Source organism: Centropristis striata, chromosome 23 (genome assembly GCF_030273125.1).
Source record: "Centropristis striata isolate RG_2023a ecotype Rhode Island chromosome 23, C.striata_1.0, whole genome shotgun sequence".
Taxonomy (NCBI): domain Eukaryota; kingdom Metazoa; phylum Chordata; class Actinopteri; order Perciformes; family Serranidae; genus Centropristis; species Centropristis striata.
Window position 1 is genome coordinate 30,461,735 of NC_081539.1, and position 21,457 is coordinate 30,483,191.

Consider the following 21,457-nt stretch of genomic DNA (forward strand, 5'->3'; position numbering starts at 1 on the left):
TTTAACATCATCTATTTTACTGTAAATGGAACAATAATTGACAAAATTAACATCATGCTGTTTTAAAGAAGACTTAGAATTAGCGATTGAGACCATGAACTCATTATGAAAATGTTTAATGAGGTAATAAATTAAGTGAAAGTAAGGTAATTTTCTCATAGATGTCCATACAATTGGTCTTCTTTTTGCAACCAGTACAGCCACCTGCTGGCCATTAAAAAGAATGCAGGTTTTAGGCATCTGCAGGTCTACTTGGTAGTAATGTGAGTGGCACAATGATTTCCCAGAATGCACTGCTGCAGAGTAACATGATTATATGTTTTCAAAGACTTTGACATGATTCTCTTTTAAACGGCAGGCACATCTTCCTGTTTGACGCTGCGGTGATCGTCTGTAAGCGGCGAGGAGACAACTATGAGATGAAAGAAGTGATCGACCTGCACCTCTTCAAGATCACCAACAACCCCACGTCGGACAAGGAGAACCGAAAGGTCCGCACACACACACATGGATACGCTTCCTGTTGTTTTATTGTTGCTTCAGCCACCGTGAGGCTGTCAATAGGCTGTTTCTCATCACAGACACTTTGACTTCAAAGCACAGGCGCAACTAATACATTAATGATGGCTCTGCTTCCTTCATAGACATGGTTCTGTGTCTGTCAGCCATTGATTGCAGCCACTACTAATTACTAAGTACTAACTACTAATTAATGGGATTAGTTTCACCCACACTGCAAAAAAGCCAACTTGTATTTTTTGGCCTAAAACATTGATTTAATTTGGTAAAACTTGGAAATATAAATTATTGACATTTAGGGCAATAATGTAAGTTAGCACAACAAAGGAAGCCAGTTGTCTGCTCAAAAACAAGTTGGTGAGTTGTTGTTACTTATATCTTTAAGTTGGGGTTCACAACAAGGGACAATAGTTCTGATAACTCTTATTTCTTTGGTGTGAAATCGGTGAAATTCGGTCATTAGCGAAAGCTAGCGGCTAACTGATGCTAGTGGCTAACTGATGCTAGCGGCTAACTGCTGCTAGTGGCGCTGCTTGTTACAGCTACAAGAGTAGCCATTAGCGTATCAATGCTAACTCAAAATTGTGGTCGCAACATTAGCTGACATTTCATAGCGGCGTTACAATCGTGCCAATTCAGCACATTGCAGAAGTTAGCAGAAGTAAGTTGGTAAAACTTGGAAATATAAAATATTGACATTTAGGGCAATAATGTAAGTTAGCACAACAAAGGAAGCCAGTTGTCTGCTCAAAAACAAGTTTGTGAGTTGTTGTGATTTATATCTTTAAGTTGGGGTTCACAACAAGGGACAATAGTTCTGATAACTCTTATTTCTTTGTTGTGAAATTCGGTCATTAGCTAAAGCTAGCGGCTAACTGATGCTAGCGGCTAACTAATGCTAGCGGCGCTGCTTGTTACAGCTACAAGAGTAGCCATTAGCGTATCAATGCTAACTCGAAATTGTGGTCACAACATTAGCTGACATTTCATAGCGGCGTTACAATCGTGCCAGAGAAATTCAGAGTTGAGCAAACTCAAAAACAAAACTTGAAATATTTAGTTTAATTGTCCAACTTAAAATTTTATCGAAGTTTGTTGCCTTGAAATTTTGAGTTCACCCAACTTTTCTTTTTTTGCAGTGTGTGTAAATGTTCCAAATATCTACAATAAGCGTCAGTATGATTGGCAGCAGTGTTTCTCACACATTCTTGGTTTGTACAGGTCATTCATGGTGTATCCAGACAGGGAAAGTCAAGCCATATTTTTTAGGTTACTTGATTTTAGGACAGCATAAGTATTTTTATTTTTATGTTTTTGGAGGAATTGACTAGACTCTACTACTGTAGTTTTAGAGTTAGTTTTTCAAGTATAATGAGAAAAGCCTTGATTTATAGTAGCTGAAAAAAGGTGAGATGAGTCAATGCATGACATTAAATAGGAATATGGATTTTATGGCAAATGAAATACTAAATGCTAGAACTAAATGCTAGGTCGAGCAACCACGGTGAAAATGGAGGGAGAAAATGAAAATGAGGCTGATTTTACCCACATATTTTTATACATTTTAGTTTTTTTAACTGTAGTTTTTATTTTAATTTTAGTTAACCTATATTATTTTTCACAGCTAATCATTTTTGTGCATTTTAGTGAACTATAATTACCCTAATAATGAGTTTAATGTCTTTTTGATATCAGGCAACACACTTTTTATATTATATTTATATATACACAGCTGTATTATTGAATTTTACAGGTGTTTTTTTCTGATTTTGTGAAGAAAAGCCATGTATGTGTTCCCTGTATTGTACACCATAGCCAGGTTTAGACATGAGTAGGTCTCCCAGGTGAATTTCCCCTCCAGCTTGTACATGCCAAGCTACATGTTTTTCACGTTTCAGATCTGCCCATCACCTTGGGAAAGATATTGGCACATCTTTCACTCATTCCAGCTTTTTTTTTCTTGCCTGTTTTCTCTGTTTTTTTTTGCCAGCAACACATCTCTTTGTGAACCTTTTTCCCTTTCGGCTCCAGTAGAGTAACTCAATTCTACAGTGATGGTGTTTTGCCTCAGCCATGCAGCCACATTAGCTTTAATAAAATCAAGATGAAGCCAAAACAGGTAGTTTTCTTTCTGCCAAGCTTTCAGACGACATTAACTGCTCATATTTGCACAAAAATATTAAAACATTCTTATTATGCCGGGGATTTTCAGCAAATAAAATCTTTTTTTTTGCAGTAATTCTGGCAGCCAAACAGTGTATTTCTACAGTTAACACTTCTTATCCAGATATATCACAGCTCAGAGGAAAGTGTGAAGTACAAGTCTAATTTTATTGTTTGTCCCTAGAATAAAGAAGCTTCAGTTTCTGATCGGTGGAGTCCCTTTAAATCCACACTGATTCAGGTCACTGACTGAAAAAGAAAATATGTCTTGAGCATTACGCTTTTAATTTTACGGTGTGTTATCACCATTTTCAAAAAGCAATAACCCACTTTAAACGATGATTTAAACACAGCTTAAACAGCTTTTGATGACATTTAATTTCACCCAGGGCTGTTTGCAATGTCCACCCTAATAGTGTATTCTGCTTTCACTATTGCTGTAATGTACAGCATGCAAAAGTGAAAACAATAACAGCAGAACATACTTCTTAACATTCTGTAAAAGAAAAAGAAAAAAATAAGCATCTCATATAACAACCATTTAGCTATAATGGAGGTGAGTCTCGCACTGTTGAGTCCATTATTGCCTCTTTATGACTGAGTCAGCAAAGCTCAGAAAACACGTTGGACTGCTGACAAACCAATTAACAGTGCTACTTCAGCATAATGAGCAGCCATAACAATTTAGCAGATAAATGCATGTTCGCAAAATTGAATAAAAATTCACTAAACCTGCTTCTTGACAGTATTTTATAGGCACCTGTACCTCCATCTAACACCCCGCTGCTCTACATTTCTGCGCTCCGAATCCCCCAATGTGCTGCTAAAATGAGCTACATGCAAAAATCTTTCCAGCTCATAACACAAACAACAAAATAATCAGCAGAAAAGAGTCTTAAATAATTTGATACATGCTTGTTCCAGCACATGTTTTACATTGTCTTGTTCATTCACCAGCATAATACTGAAAGTGTCAGACTCGAACAGTCTGCCTCCTCCCAGATGGTGCTATCATTAAACCTCGCTTTGGGCCTCACACACACACACACACACACACACACACACACACACACACAGTGAATACTAAGTGCCAAGTGGTGAAAAATATTGCCAATCATAATGAGGAATGATATCGAAGGCGTGCCAGGAAACAATGATTTGGGTAATAATGATGTTGTAAATAGCAGGCAACAGTAGGCTTAGACCCATATGGGCTTATAGTTATTTTTTTTTATTTTTATGAAACCTCTGCTACCTCAGTATCATTCACCTCTGACATGATGGATGTGATGCAGTTTGTTTGATTACATATTTATTATGGAAATGCCGAAGATGGCGGAGGCTGTCTGAGGGAAGCAGCAATAACAACCTTCAAAATAATCACATTTACATGCAAGTCATCTGGAGGTAAAGCCAAATAACTTAAAGTCTAATCGTTGTGCACAGCAGGAAGGAAACTTTTGTGGCACCAAAAGTTGTGGTGACATTATTCATGCTAAAGCTGATGTTATGAGATTTTGCAGTAGGAAGTGATGGGATGCACTGCAAAAAAGCCGACTTGTATTTTTTTTGCCTAAAACAGTGATTTAAGTTGGTAAAACTTGGAAATATAAATTATTGACATTTAGGGCAATAATGTAAGTTAGCACAACAAAGGAAGCCAGTTGTCTGCTCAAAAACAAGTTGGTGAGTTGTTGTTACTTATATCTTTAAGTTGGGGTTCACAACAAGGGACAATAGTTCTGATAACTCTTATTTCTTTGTTGTGAAATGCAGGAAATCGGTGAAATTCATTAGCGAAAGCTAGCAGCTAACTGATGCTAGCGGCTAACTGATGCTAGCGGCGCTGCTTGTTACAGCTACAAGAGTAGCCATTAGCGTATCAATGCTAACTCGAAATTGTGGTCACAACATTAGCTGACATTCATAGCGGCGTTACAATTGTGCCAGAGAAATTCAGAGTTGAGCAAACTCAAAAACAAAACTTAAAATATTTAGTTTAATTGTCCAACTTAAAATTTTATCGAAGTTTGTTGCCTTGAAATTTTGAGTTCACCCAACTTTTCTTTTTTTGCAGTGTGTGTAAATGTTCCAAATATCTACAATAAGTGTCAGTATGATTGGCAGCAGTGTTTCTCACACACATTCTCAAACTCAAAATTGTGGCATGTCGCAACATTAGCTGACATTTTATAGCGGCGTTACAATCGTGCCAATTCAGCACATTGCAGAAGTTAGCAGAAGTAAGGATTAAAAGTTATTACAATGTAAAATTATAAGTTAGGACAACTTACAGTTGAGTTGACAAAAATCTGAATTCAGAGTTGAGCAAACTCAAAAACAAAACTTAAAATATTTTGTTTAATTGTCCAACTTAAAATTTTATCAAAGTTTGTTGCCTTGAAATTTTGAGTTCACCCAACTTTTCTTTTTTTGCAGTGCATGTCTTTCAGTTAATAGTTTTTTTTGTTTGTTTGTTGCCATTTTACAGCTAAAAAAAATGGTTTTGGTTCACTCTCACTGCTCTTCTAGCATTGTTTTAGACAGACAGACAAAGTTAGCACTAGCTGGTAAACCTGCAAAACATTTAGCAGCTAAAGAGCTGTAATTATATTTCATATGTTTCCCTCAGGAGTTGGAGACCAAAACCAAGATAGAATCGAGTTTTGAGCCTTTAACAGTGTTTTCAGTTTATAAAAGTTAATTGTAACATTTTTCCCACCGAAAAATATCTTGTTCAGCATTCAGTGGTACTAAAACACTTCATTTATGCACCTTGCTAACCAAACTAGCTCTAGCTGATAAGTTAGCATCACCCTCTCGTCCAAATATACTTAATTCTGGCTCCAAAAAAAACAAGATGGCCATAGCCAGACTTAAGGCATTATAACAATGGGTGAAGTCACTGTGGCTGCATCCATTTTTTATTTACAATCTAAGTTCAAGATGAATGCTAATATCGTTCAGTCTCTGGTTGGTGCATAAATAGGCAGCTTTATGCTAACAAGTGCAAAACTTAAAAGGTGAGTAGACATTCATGTTTTAAACATATTTCTGGCCCACATGATAAAACACGTGACTTAGGATCAGATTATTTGTATTTTAGGAAAATGTACAAATAAATAATTTACTTTATCAGTCTGGATGTGAACCCTTTTAAATTCCAAAGATATACCAAGCAAAAAAAGAGCTAAACTGACAGCGAGACAGACAAACACCTTCTCCTTCTCTTTACAAATTGGTTGCTGGAGATATCTTTGCTGAGCGTAAGTCTTGGTGTCCACTGGGAATGCCTCTGTGGAGCGCTGCTTTCCTTTTCTCTTTTCTTTCAACAGAAAGATGAGCCTTTGCGTTTCCCTGACAGCACTGTGAGCTTGGCATGTTTTTAGCCTTCAGAGCTGAGTGCTAGAAGTTCAAAACCCCACCTAGGAGCCATAAAAAGTGCAACTCACAAGCATCTGTTTAGTGATGCTATCGGAAAAACAGAGGCATGTGTCGACACAGAGGCTAATAGACTGATATTTATCCTTTGAAGTGGGTAATGGTGGCTGATTATAGGCCCACTCACTACTTGGGTCTGTGCATGCTGGTTGATGCCCAGCAGTTATATGGCACAGCTAGCTAACGCTCTTTTCCTGTTCTCCTTCATGCTCTTCCTCTCTGTTTTGTCTCTGTCTGTCAGTTGTGCCTCCCTCCAACCCTTCAGCCTTTGTGTTTGCTCTCCCCGAGGCATCCCTCTTTCATTTTGCATCTCTTTGTCTCCATCTGTCTCCCTGAATCCTGTCTCCTTCAGCTCCTGCCCCCTCCTGCTCTGTTTGTCTTTTCACTTGAAAACATAAAATTATTTATTGTTTTATTTTCCATCTGAAATGTGCGTGTGTTCTTCTTTTCCAGTGGTCCCACGGATTCTACCTCACTCATAACCAGGGCCAGAGCGGCTTTGAATTCTTCTTCAAGACCAAAGAGCTGAAAAAGAAGTGGCTGGAGCAGTTTGGCATGGCCATGTGAGTGTGTTTTATCTGGAAATGTGTGTGTGCGTCATGCGGGTTCAGAGTGTGTCTCAGCTGCATTTTGTCACAGCATCAAAACGCACATGTTGCCTGTCCTGTTAGTCACGTTAGGCTGCCTGATGATTTATGAGGCACACGACACTGTGACAAAAAGTTGAGCAGATTATAAAGTCACACAAACCTCGATCCAAAAAAGTTTGGAATTGTGTAGATAGATAGATAGATAGATAGATAGATAGATATATAGATAGATAGATAGATAGATAGATAGATAGATAGGTAGGTAGGTAGGTAGATAGATAGATAGATAGATAGATAGATAGGTAGATAGATAGATAGATAGATAGATAGATAGATAGATAGGTAGGTAGGTAGATAGATAGATAGATAGATAGATAGATAGATAGATAGATAGATAGACTTTAGTTATCCCAAGCTGGGAAATTACAGTGTAGCAGCAGCATTACACACAGAGACAATAACAACACAATTAAATAAAAAGAACAACCTAGGCATACTTCAAGCAATACAATATAAAAATACAATAGAAATACAATAAAAAAAAAATAAAGTGTCTAAAGAAGGAGTATGTATTAAGGAGTAGAATAGAATTCCAGTGCAGAATAAATATGAATATGCAGTATAAAAATGTTGTTGCTATGAAACAAATAAGGTGCAATGAACAGTGTGCATAAAAAACATAAAGTGCATAGGGACAGTATGTAATGAACCAGACTATTATTTGTTATTGTACATTCAGAATGACTGTATATTTACAAAAAGTTTCCCAATTTGAGGATTAGATTATTTTCTTTGTATTGTTTTCAATCTTTTTATACAATTTTGTACTTTTTGAAAGCAGAAGCAGTTACCTGCTTTAATAATAAGTCCCTGGTTTGCACAGATTTTACCACTGTACCTGTTCTAAAATCACTTTAAATCCCGACCTTAAGTGGCTTATTGCCTTTATAGAATGTTTTCTTGTGTAACAGAATAGTTATAAAGCAACGCACAGACGCAGTGGAAAACATGCTTAAGAATTGGGGTGATTAATAACATTCATCTGGTTAATGCAATTAATGGTGCAGTTGTTGAAGTAGTGTTCATTTACTGTATGTTAGTCTAGACGGATTTCAGAATAAAGGCCTTCTATAAGAAGTGAGGAGCATTTTTAAGTCAGGAACCGGCCTACCTTACATATCTCAAGGGTGCTGAGTCCAAAAAAAATGGTTCCCAAGCGAATTTTTGAGTTTTTGACCTTCTAATTTGTATCAAATGGCCACCAAATTGCCCATCTTGCACAGTGATTGGACCATTTCCCCTTAGTTTTTTTGTAAGTAGGCAATCAAAGATGAGGAAATTAAGTTTCTGGATCTATAGTCTAGGGTCAGAGCAAGGATATAGTGGAGGCTCAGTGTCTTTATTATGTATATATATGTATGCAAAATACCAACTGGAACATTTAAAAGTGATATTGATTGAATATTTATGTCGGCCTTAAAAAAAAACACACAAATAATGCTTAATTTCACCTTAAAAGTTGGTATTTTGCATATATATAAATATACATAAAAAAGACACTGAGCCTCCACTATATCCTTGCTCTGACCCTAGACTATAGATCCAGAAACTTAATTTCCTCATCTTTGATTGCCTACTTCCAAAAAAACTTGGGGAAAATGGTCCAACAACTGAGCAAGATGGGCAATTTGGCCGCCATATTGATATGCAAATGAGAAGGTCAAAAACTCAAAAATTTCGCTTGGGAACCATTTTTTTTGGGATTCAACACCCTTGAAATAAGTAAAGTAGGCCAGTTCCTGACTTGTACCCATAAATGCTCCTCACTTTCACTTTTTGGACAATTCCGTCTAGACTATTAGCATTCCTCTTTCCTGGTTCAGGGGTCTTCTGTCTCTCTGTCCATCTCATCCAGGTTAAGCCCAACCAGTTTATCAAATTTCATGATGAAACCTGGCATTTTTTGTTCGACTGTTGTATAACATTTAATACAAAGAAAACACAATTGATCATATCTAGTTGCATCAACCAGTCCGCATCCTGAACTGGATCCAAATGCACCTGAACTGACTGACAAACTGGTGCCAAGAGTGACAAATGGAACGATAGTGTTTCACTTGTCGAGCCAAGAAAGATGAATGACTGATTGTCTCAAAATACTCTACCAACCATTCTGTCTTTACAGTGTTGACATACAGGCCAGACGAGCTGTATTGGATATACAATGACTGCAGATATTGATATTACCATAGGCAGTGAAAGACCAAAGTGTGTCAAGAATAACTGGTTTTGATGAGTGCATAAAAGAAGAGTAAAGGTCTTGTAGCAGAGGAAGGTTTGTGAATATGTGGCTTGTTGAAGCAGGTGTTTGATGGAGGCCAGCAGTCAGACAGGACCCCTTTTAAACCATAAAATAAATTTAATGAGGTTAGAATCGTTGGGTTCGTTGGGTTCATCACCACCAAGTAGTGCACAAAGATTGGTTTTATGAAATTGTAAAGCAGAATGCTATACACTGCAAAAAAAGAAAAGTTGGGTGAACTCAAAATTTCAAGGCAACAAACTTCGATAAAATTTTAAGTTGGACAATTAAACTAAATATTTTAAGTTTTGTTTTTGAGTTTGCTCAACTCTTGTAACGCCGCTATGAAATGTCAGCTAATGTTGTGACCACAATTTTGAGTTAGCATTGATACGCTAATGGCTACTCTTGTAGCTGTAACAAGCAGTGCCGCTAGCATCAGTTAGCCGCTAGCTTCAGTTAGCAGCTAGCATCAGTTAGCCGCTAGCATCAGTTAGCCACTAGCATCAGTTAGCCGCTAGCTTCAGTTAGCCGCTAGCATCAGTTAGCTGCTAGCTTTCGCTAATGACCGAATTTCCCAACAAAGAAATAAGAGTTATCAGAACTATTGTCCCTTGTTGTGAACCCCAACTTAAAGATATAAGTAACAACAACTCACCAACTTGTTTTTGAGCAGACAACTGGCTTCCTTTGTTGTGCTAACTTACATTATTGCCCTAAATGTCAATAATTTATAATTCCAAGCTTTACCAACTTAAATCACTGTTTTAGGCCAAAAAATACAAGTTGGCTCTTTTGCAGTGTACAGGTAGCACAACAGGTGCAGTAGGAGTTGAAGACAGTTGTAAAATCTCTTCTGTGGCCTCAGAAAAGCAACCCTGATGATGTCATAATAATGTTGTTAGGGTCCTTCTGCATCTCCTTTATTGATCTGAGATGCCTGTTATTGGATCCTGGAATGAACCACAATGGGAAGCAGTTTTAAGTGAATTCTGCTAATTGACAAATTCTCTCTATCTCTGATATACCTAATGCTATTGCAGCATTTACACTAACCTATTTAGGAAGCTCCACTGTTTTAAACAGTCACCTCTCTGTGTCGTAACACACTCACATAGTTGCCAGTAGTTCCTATTCAGAGTAGCTGATTGGTTAAAGCTGATCAACTCCCATAAAATTGCTATTTTTGTCAAAGGAGTCTGGTGGCTTTGAAGAGAGCACAGGTAGCGACTTCATTTCCTTGTGCAATGTCTGATGGCAATGTAAAGCAATGAAAATGTTCTAAAGATGACGTACACTTTTTTTTAAGTGGCTAAAACATTTTTTGCAGCCTGTGCCCACACCAGTAAATTGCTTAGTTTTTGGACAGGTACTGCCTGCTTCACAAACTGCAACAGATCGTGGTAGTACTGCAGTACTGACCAGTGGTGGAATGTTACAAAGTACATTTACTCAAGTACTGTACTTAAGTACAATTTTGAGGTACATGTACTTTACTTGAGTATTTCCATTTTATATAACTTTATACTTCTACTCCACTACATTTAGAGGCAAATATTGGAATTTTTACTCCACTACATTTAGCTGACAGCTTTAGTTACTTTTCAGGTCGAGATTTAACATGAAAAACATGATCAATTTAAAGTGATTAGACATTTTATTAAATTAAACCACATAACAGTATATTTAGCGGTTAAAATGAGCCCTGGCTTGAGAAAATAAACCACTGCTTAGATAATTGCATCAAAAACAATAATTTAATAATATGTTTGACAACCTGAGTGGGTCCATTCTGCATAATGAGTACTTTTACTTTTAGCACTTCAAGTACATTTTGATGCTGATATTTTTGTACTTTTACTCAAGTAAGGTTTTGAATGCAGGACCTTTACTTGTACTGGAGTAATCTCACATTGTAGTATTAGTACTTTTACTTAAGTAAGGGATCTGAAAACTTGTTCCACCACTGGTACTGACTACCAGCTACTTTAATAAACTGATTATGGTTAAGTACCTCATACAGCCCCACAAAACAAAAAACATTCCTCTTTTAACAGCAGTGGGGCTCTCAAGCAGGTGCGATTAAGCTCAAAATATAAATTTAAAAACTGAGAAAAAATTAGAAGAAAATCTGTGAAAAAACAATTTCAGGCTACAAAGGAAAAAACAACAGGCTTCAACAGAAAGTGAAGAAGAGGATTAGGAAGATGAAGTGAGACTGAGAAAACCGGGGTTTTGGTTGATTAACTTTTGAGGCTGAATTAACGAGCTGCGAGAATAGAAAGGCGTTGCCAGACAATCACATGCTCCCACAGCGAAGCTTAATAGCTGATCTGTGAACAGTTGTTTACTCACGTGCCGTCTTTATGTCCCACTGTTTGCTGCTTGACTAAGATTCAGCAGCCACGAGGGGTAAGCAGGCACACTGCTCCGCTGACAGAACGGCAGAAATTAAAACTGTTGCTCAAACAGCAGTGAGTGAGCAACTCCGTCCTTGGAAGTCAGAAGAAGGCTGCAGATGAAGTCATGTCGTATTTATGAGTTTTAAATAGTCCTTAAAATTCAAGCAGTTACACTGCAAAAAAGCCAACTTGTATTTTTTTTTGCCTAAAACAGTGATTTAAGTTACTAAAACTTGGAAATATAAATTATGGACATTTAGGGCAATAATGTAAGTTAGCACAACAAAGGAAGCCAGTTGTCTGCTCAAAAACAAGTTGGTGAGTTGTTGTTACTTATATCTTTAAGTTGGGGTTCACAACAAGGGACAATAGTTCTGATAACTCTTATTTCTTTGTTGGGAAATGCAGGAAAGCGGTGAAATTCGGTCATTAGCGAAAGCTAGCGGCTAACTGATGCTAGCGGCTAACTGACGCTAGCGGCTAACTGAGGCTTGCGGCTAACTGACGCTAGCGGCTAACTGATGCTAGCGGCGCTGTTTGTTACAGCTACAAGAGTAGCCATTAGCGTATCAATGCTAACTCAAAATTGTGGTTGCAACATTAGCTGACATTTCATAGCGGCGTTACAATCGTGCCAATTCAGCACATTGCAGAAGTTAGCAGAAGTAAGGATTAAAAGTTATTACAATGTAAAATTATAAGTTAGTACAACTTACAGTTGAGCTGACAAAAATCTGAATTCAGAGTTGAGCAAAATCAAAAACAAAACTTAAAATATTTAGTTTAATTGTCCAACTTAAAATTTTATCGAAGTTTGTTGCCTTGAAATTTTGAGTTCACCCAACTTTTCTTTTCTTGCAGTGCATGTCTTTCAGTTAATTGTTTTTTTTGTTTTTTTGCCAGTTTACAGCTACAGTTAACAGTTTTTTTGCAGTGTACTTCTCAGCGCACTGTACAAAGTTGCGTCGGACATCTTTAAAAAAAACTTCAGCAAGAGGCCAGTCATGCTCTCAAAGTCAAGTCGGAAGAAGAAGGAAGCTCAGGGGGTTTAGTGAGATTTTTTGTCATAAACCAGAGTAAAACATTCAGTATCTTTCATTGGGATTATTTTAAAAATAAAAATGGATGCTCTTTCATGTCGACACTATGCAATTTATATTTAACAACAATCTCCGCTACAAAGTAGATGTATGGGCTGACCCCAGCACAGAGGAGAGGACACCACTGAAGGTCTCTTTTTCTTCTTTGACACTTTGTTCCATCTCAGCGCTGTTTGTCCTATTTTCCAGAGAACACGCTGTAGCTCTTCAGTTTGACTAATTATTTCCAAAGTAACACCTGTGCATATGAAGCAAAACGCTTATGCAACAACCTCGTCATGTCCAGCTATCACAACACTAAAAACCAAAAGGAAATACCTCTTCAATTTGAAATAAACAGGATTTGCTCAAGTTTGCCAGCAGCACAAAGCCCTGTCTTTCTCTTTCACACACACACACACACACACACACACACACACACACACACACACACACACACACACATCCATGTCCCAAGGGGCCAAGAACACTTCTGTGTTCACTTCAAGCAGACCTTGCCTGTCTATTTGCAATTCTCTCCGTCCCACTTCAAAGAACCGTATCAGTGCAATGTTACTGTTGCCTTGGAAGAGTTTGTTGGCTGCAATTATAAGTGATTTTTTTTTTCTTGCTTTGAAATTCATGTTTTAATCAAAGAGCAAAAGGCTCATCTGTAACTTGTAGTAGAAGACAATAATACAGTGCTGCAGTAGCAGTCAGTGGTTGTTGCACATTTTGCTCCAACTGCTTGTTCTGATTGTGAGCGATGTGCCAAACAGCATCAGAGAAACACACATTTTTAGCACGAAACTGCTCCATTCAGTGTTTTACCAGTTTAAAGCAGCTATTTTAAACCTTGGGGTCGGGACCCCAATTGGGGTCGCGAGATGATTTCTGGGGGTCGCCAAATCATTTTGGAAGTCAGCTCTGTCTCCACTGTGTTAAAGTGTTCATGTGTTAATGTGTTTTAGTCTTTTTGGTCACTTAATGTCTTTTTTTGGTAATTTTGTGTCTTTTTTTAGTCATTTTGTGTTTTTTTTGGTCATTTTGTGTCTTTTTTTTGGTCATTTTGTGTCTTTTTTTGGTCATTTTGTGTCTTTTTTGGTCATGTTGTGGTCAATTTGTGTCTTTTTTGGTCATTTTGTGTCTTTTTTTGGTCATTTTGTGTCTTTTTTGGACATGTTGTGGTCAATTTGTGTCTTTTTTGGTCATATTGTCTTTTTTTATTATTTTGTGGTCATTTTGTGTCTTTTTTTGGTCATTTTGTGTCTTTTTTGGTCATTTTGTCTTTTTTTGGTCATTTTGTGTCTTTTTTGGTTATGTTGTGGTCAATTTGTGTCTTTTTTGGTCATTTTGTCTTTTTTCGATTATTTTTTGGTCATTTTGTGTCTTTTTTTGGTCATTTTGTGTCTTTTTTGGTCATTTTGTTTCCGTTTTTTGGTCATTTTGTTTCCTTTTTTTGGTCATTTTGTTTCTTTTTTGGGTGATCTGAACTGTGTTTTAGTCTTTTTGGTCACTTAATGTCTTTTTTTTTGGTAATTTTGTGTCTTTTTTTAGTCATTTTGTTTTTTTTTGGTAATTTTGTGTCTTTTTTGGTCATGTTGTGGTCAATTTGTGTCTTTTTTTGTCATTTTGTGTCTTTTTTTGTCATGTTGTGTCTTTTTTTGGTCATTTTGTGTCTTTTTTGGACATGTTGTGGTCAATTTGTGTTTTTTTGGTCATATTGTCTTTTTTATTATTTTGTGGTCATTTTGTGTCTTTTTTTGGTCATTTTGTGTCTTTTTTGTTCATTTTGTTTCCGTTTTTTGGTCATGTTTCCTTTTTTTGGTCATTTTGTTTCTTTTTTGGGTGATCTGAACTGTGAGATTGTGTTCAGTGAGCGGGGGTCACGGACAACATGCATGTTAAATTGGGGGTCGCGACTCAAAAAGGTTGAGAACTACTGGTTTAAATCAACAAGTCTGTTTGTTTTGGAAAGGAAGAGATCCCCGCAGATAATTCTTCTCTTGGTAAAAACCTCCTGCACGATGGACACTGATGGAATTCTAACTGGGAGAAACTATCTTCAGTGATGGCATTGCTCTGTTTTTAGTTATTGTTTTGATTGAGAGAGGTTTAACTCTTCCTTTTTTATAATAGAGCTGCTCAGAGGCACAGAACAGTTCAAGCAGTACAATGTTTCTGATACCAAACTGTCAAAATCCTCTGCTACACTGCAAAAAAAAGAAAAGTTGGATGAACTCAAAATTTCAAGGCAACAAACTTCGATAAAATTTTAAGTTAGACAATTAAACTAAATATTTCAAGTTTTGTTTTTGAGTTTGCTCAACTCTGAATTCAGATTTTGGAACTTATAATTTTACATTGTAATAACTTTTAATCCTTACTTCTGCTAACTTCTGCAATGTGCTGAATTGGCACGATTGTAACGCCGCTATGAAATGTCAGCTAATGTTGCGACCACAATTTTGAGTTAGCATTGATACGCTAATGGCTACTCTTGTAGCTGTAACAAACAGCGCCGCTAGCATCAGTTAGCCGCTAGCATCAGTTAGCCCCTAGCTTTCGCTAATGACCGAATTTCACAACAAAGAAATAAGAGTTAGCAGAACTATTGTCCCTTGTTGTGAACCCCAACTTAAAGATATAAGTAACAACAACTCACCAACTTGTTTTTGAGCAGACAACTGGCTTCCTTTGTTGTGCTAACTTACATTATTGCCCTAAATGTCAGTAATTTATATTTCCACGTTTTACCAAATTAAATCACTGTTTTAGGCCAAAAAACACAAGTTGGCTTTATTGCAGTGTACAAATAAAGTCCTGAATCGAACATTTTACTTAAGTAAAATTATGTAAGTATGAGATTAAGAGTAATCCAAGCATCTGACAGCTTTGGAGACATAACAAAGTGAGATTAAACGTAGTGAGGTAAAAAGTGTAGTGGAGTAGAAGCAGAAAAAACAGTCAATTGAAGTACTTGAACTTAAGTAAGTACAGACTTATTTACTTGAATAAATGCTCTCAGTTGCATCCCACCAGTGGTGTCACATATGAAACAACAACCTGAAGCACACATATCATGTCATGATTTTTCATTTCATCCCACAAGTTATATTATCATCATGTAGTGAGGCAGGAACATGAGCAGAGAGTGTTTTGAAAACTCAGTGGTGCATTCAAGGACGCTCCAACTCCTGCGATTTAGCTGACACTGCATTTTAAAAGCGAGAAACAAGCAGATTTGCATTTTTCTTTTGAAATCTCTGTTTATTGTTTGTCCTCTGGATTTGATTTTCTGACATCTTAGATCTTGGATGTAATTGTTTTTGGCAGCCTGCTCTCTATTTCCGGATGTCAGAGCACCCTTAATTCATAAACAAGAGAGTTTGGGGGAAAAGTTCTTGCTTAAACTGCATTAGTATGTGATAATAGTAACTTAGAGGTGCTGTACTGTCACAAAGTACTTATCTCAACCAAACTTTCTGCAAGTTGACTTTATGGAAAACTAAAAAGTAATGTATATTTATTCTTTGTGAGAATGGAAATAGTAGTTTCAGTGGTGATCTACAGCAGCTATTCTCAACCTTTTTGAGTCGCGACCCCCAATCTAACATGCATGTTGTCCAAGACCCCCGCTCACTGAACACAATCTCACAGTTCAGATCATATAAACTCAGTTGATAGGACGAATTTTGGACAGATAATGAAGCAGACAACAACTAAAACATCTCTCTGTCTGCGCATTTTATATTTTATTGTTACTTTTAATCTAACTCCTTTGCTATCAGATTAAAGGTTCATTCTGACCTCCTGAGTGTGTAACAGTCAGCTTCAAGACAGAGACTCCTTGGAAAGTAATAACCTGCTACTTTCTTTGTCAGAAAAGACACAAAATTACCCAAAAAAGAATCAAATTGACCACAAAATGACACAAAATGATCAAAAAAAGACACAAAATTACATAAAATTGAGCAAAAAAGGACTCAAATTGACCACAAAATGACAAAAAATGACTGCAAAAACACACAAATTGACCAAAAAAGACACAAAATGACAAATTATGGCCCAAAAAAGAAACAAAATTACCAAAAAAAGACAAAATGACTAAAAAAATAAATAAAATGACCAAAAAGAAGAAACAAAATGACTTAAAGAGACACAAATTGACCAAAAAAAGACACAAAATGACCAAAAAAAGACAAAATGGCCCAAAAAAGAAACAAAATGACCAAAAAAGACACAAAATGACTAAAAAAAGACATAAAATGACCAAAAAAGGAAACAAAAATGACTAAAAGAGACACAAAATGATAAAAATGACCACAAAATGGCCCAAAAAAGAAACAAAATGACCAATAAAAGACACAAAATGACTAAGAAAGACATAAAATGACCAAAAAAGACACAAAATGACCAAAAAAGACATTAAATGACCAAAAAGACTAAAACACATTAACACATGAACACTTTAACACAGTGGAGACAGAGCTGACTTCCAAAATGATTTGGCGACCCCCAGAAATCATCTCGAGACCCCAATTGGGGTCCCGACCCCAAGGTTGAGAACAGCTAATCTACAGTATAAGTCAAGGGACTTATAGATAACTCTCTAAATAAACCAAACAACATTATCTTTTCTTTATAAATAACATATTTATAGCCCTGGGTCCAGACCTTTGAATCCGTCCACTCTGGCAAGTTGATAGATCCATCTGGCATCATGACATGAAAAAGCAGGTTCTTGGCTGAAGAACATTCGATCCAATGAGCGCTGCAGGGGGACTAATGATTAGCCAATCAGCGTCACAGGTGGCACTAGGGCAGTTGTCAAGCTGTGTGTCTACATAAGCAGCATGTCTTCCCAATATTGCCTCAACATTCTGTTTTGTTTCTAGGTAAACTTAAGACCAAAGCACATATGTTCATCTCAAGCGATTGAGTTTGTTAGGAAATTTAAATCTTCATTTCCCACAGAAATGGGTTGTTGTCACAGTGGATCATTGTCAGACTGTGGATGGAAATGGAGTGTAACAAGGTGGCAATTCTGTCTAATATCAGGCAAATATATTTATATTATGTGCATATGGAAAAATATCCATAAGGCGGGGTGGAGGGCACCGGCATGTACACTGCAAAAAAGCCAACTTGTATTTTTTGGCCTAAAACAGTGATTTAAGTTGGTAAAACTTGGAAATATAAACTATTGACATTAAGGGCAATAATGTAAGTTAGCACAACAAAGGAAGCCAGTTGTCTGCTCAAAAACAAGTTGGTGAGTTGTTGTTACTTATATCTTTAAGTTGGGGTTCACAACAAGGGACAATAGTTCTGATAACTCTTATTTCTTTGTTGTGAAATGCGGGAAAAAGGTGAAATTAGGTCATCAGCGAAAGCTAGCAGCTAACTGATGCTAGCGGCTAACTGAGGCTAGCGGCTAACTGATGCTAGCGGCTAACTGAGGCTAGCGACTAACTGATGCTAGCGGCTAACTGATGCTAGCGACTAACTGATGCTAGCGGCTAACTGATGCTAGCGGCTAACTGATGCTAGCAGCGCTGCTTGTTACACCTACAAGAGTAGCCATTAGCGTATCAACGCTAACTCAAAATTGTGGTCGCAACATTAGCTGACATTTCATAGCGGCGTTACAATCGTGCCAATTCAGCACATTGCAGAAGTTAGCAGAAGTAAGGATTAAAAGTTATTATAACTTATAATGTAAAATTATTAGTTAGTACAACTTACAGTTGAGTTGACAAAAATCTGAATTCAGAGTTGAGCAAACTCAAAAACAAAACTTAAAATATTTAGTTTAATTGTCCAACTTAAAATTTTATCGAAGTTTGTTGCCTTGAAATTTTGAGTTCACCCAACTTTTCTTTTTTTTTTTGCAGTGTACTGCCTGTGTTGCGCTGGTTTAAAATTCACAATGGTGTTCTTTTGATACATATTTTGCCTTTTACAAATATTGCACCTATACCACAATTTGGATATGTGCTAGCCCATTTTTCTCATTTTCTCAAAATTCCAAATTCAGCCCTAATGAATCACTATCTAATGTTTGTTGTATGTTTTGTCTTGTTTAGATCCAACATTCGTCCTGAGAACGCCACTAACAACCACCATGAGTTTAAAATGCACACCTTTGAAAGGATCACCTCCTGCAACTCTTGCCACATGCTACTGAGGTAAGAGGCCAATTATTATTCACACAAACACACACAAACACACACACAGTAGAAGTAGCACAAAACTCTCTTCAAGGCTATCGTCAAACATAAAGAGCGAGGACGAGACGCAGACCTTTTCCCTTCAAACAACTGTCAGGACTCCTTTGAAAGACCTCCATTCCTCCTTTTCCTCTCCAGTGTACCCTAACAATCTATTCGTCACTTTTCCTTTCACTCCTCTCTTCCTCTGCACATGTGCCTTAGTTACACAAAGTTTCTTTTAAATTTGCTGAATGGTATCGGCACCCAGAGGACTGCGCCTCATGGTCTTTCTCACAGCGTGAACGACTGAGTGGTTTCACCTACCGAGGACGGTAAAGAAAAAAATGTCTGTCACACTTCAACACTTCTTCAAGACGATGGAAGGGAAAAGGGGACAAGATTATTGCACTGTGAATATATACAGAGCTGGGCGCTGAATTCAGCAACATTTTCTGAGGATAAGATGTGAGAAAAACAAGAATAATGCAAGGAAGGTCTCGAGAAGCATCTGAAGTGCAGCGTGCTATTCTTTTCTTGATTATTTTTCAAGTGTTTCTTTAAATAAGCATTTGTCCTTTGGACTATTCCACTATTATTATTATAACTATTGTGCTAGAACACTGAAATGATTTGAAATGACACACTTTAGACACGATAGAGCCTCTTCTCTAACAGGCACCAAATACTAAATGACTTCATGATTCATGAGCCTAATGATTTAAGTATTCTGTGATTCTCAGATGTTTGAATTTATTATTGTGAAAACCACAACGAAATCTGAGATGAATGTACTGTACTACTGACTCACAATGCTATTTGATAATATATATATACACTACTGGTCAAAAGTTTTAGAACACACCAACTTTTCCAGAATTTAATTGAAAATGATGCAGTTTAATGTCTCAGTGTACTCTGAAATTAATGCACATTTGCAACATTTAAAATTCTTTATTGAGCATGATAGTGTTTTGAAAGTAAAAAAAAGATTCAAAATCACATTTTATGTTGGACTAAAGGACTAAAAAAAGACACAAAATGACCAAAAAAAGACACAAAATGACTAAAAAAAGACACAAAATGACCAAAAAAAGACACAAAATGACAAAAAAGACACAAAATGACTAAAAAAAGACACAAAAAGACACAAAATGACTTACAAAGACATGAAAAGATTTCAAAAATGGACAAAATAGCCCAAGACTCCATAGAGTTAAGTTGTTAACCCATTTCTTGTTCCATGAAAAAGGCCTACTTGTATAATTCTGAAATGTACATTATTTTCCAGTTTTGGTTAAGCTTACCTTTTTTTATTTACCTCTGGCAGTTCACCACTTACCTTTGGACCCTTTCAAGCTGTTCATTTGACTTGAACTGCTTGAATTTCAATAAAAAACTGGAAAAATTGGGGTGTTCTAAAACTTTTGACCGGTCGTGTATATATTGCTGATCTATTGTTTAATTAATCAGGAGCACAATGCATACATAGGCTATCTGTACACGTCTTAAACAATGTAAAGTTTTGATTTGAAAATCTTAGGCAAACCTTACAAAATCCCTTTCATGAGATTTCATAAGAATTAAATAAAGGTTGCATAAGAGCGGCGTGCTAATGGTTTAAATTCTCTGCTCTGACTCCCCAATGCAACACACACCCTGGAGTTCTAAACTGCACAAGAAATAATAGTGTACCTGCATGTGAACTCCATGCTAGTTTTTTCAAAGAGGTTAAACAGACAATTAGCTGGAGAGCAGAGCAAAGCAGCCCTTACTTTCATGTCGTTTTAATTAGGGCCTCTGAGATGGTTATGTAAATGAAAACAGAACTACACACTGCTGCTGCGTGTGTGAGCACACATCACTTACACCGAGAAGGTTTTCTTTTCAGTTTTTTTTTAGATATGAGCTGATTTTTTCGGTCTTGTATAGTTTAACCCATAAGAACCCAGACCCAGTAATCCTTAAAGGAACATTATGGAGGATATACCACAGACCAAGTGAACCACATAGAACACATTTATGATGTTTTAATAATAAAATATTCTACCCCTAAATGTCAAAGATCTGTGATATGACATATATGTTACATTGGGCGTTTATGGTATTTCTGTTTATGATATTTCTTATTTTAAAATAAATAAACTAGACAAATTTGCCCTTTTCTTTGCATCTCCACAACATATATCAAAATTGTGACAGGATAGAATAGGATTATTTTTTGTTTATATTTGGTCAAATGTACTTAGATTAGAATTAGAATAGTTAAATGGGTTTAAATTTAGCCTAGTAACAAATAATATGCTTTTTGAAATTAGCTACTTTTTCACATTTCTGTTTCCAGTCACACCCACATATTTTGGAGAAGTCACTTCTTGTCAAAGTCAAACAGTCTTGCTGAGGGATTTAATGAGTTAAAGTGAAACAGAAAGCTGAATATGGTATATATAATATATACAATCGTGCCAATTCAGCACATTGCAGAAGTTAGCAGAAGTAAGGATTAAAAGTTATTACAATGTAAAATTTTAAGTTGGTACAACTTACAGTTGAGTTGACAAAAATCTGAATTCAGAGTTGAGCAAACTCAAAAACAAAACTTAAAATATTTAGTTTAATTGTCCAACTTAAAATTGTATCGAAGTTTGTTGCCTTGAAATTTTGAGTTCACCCAACTTTTCTTTTCTTGCAGTGTGTAAGCATTACATTAGACCAGGTACATGAGACCAAATTGCTGGGAATGACAGTT

General features: G+C 36.6%; 1 protein-coding gene across 1 annotated transcript in view; it reads left to right on the plus strand.

The window, feature by feature from the left end:
* LOC131962463 (guanine nucleotide exchange factor VAV3) overlaps positions 1–21,457 on the plus strand; it is a 185,614-nt gene that overhangs the window by 103,523 nt on the left and 60,634 nt on the right. Inside the window, exons 14-16 of the mRNA XM_059327470.1 lie at positions 359–491; positions 6,577–6,686; positions 18,586–18,687. Coding sequence (XP_059183453.1) covers positions 359–491; positions 6,577–6,686; positions 18,586–18,687 — 345 coding nt within the window. The remainder of the gene's footprint in view (positions 1–358; positions 492–6,576; positions 6,687–18,585; positions 18,688–21,457) is intronic.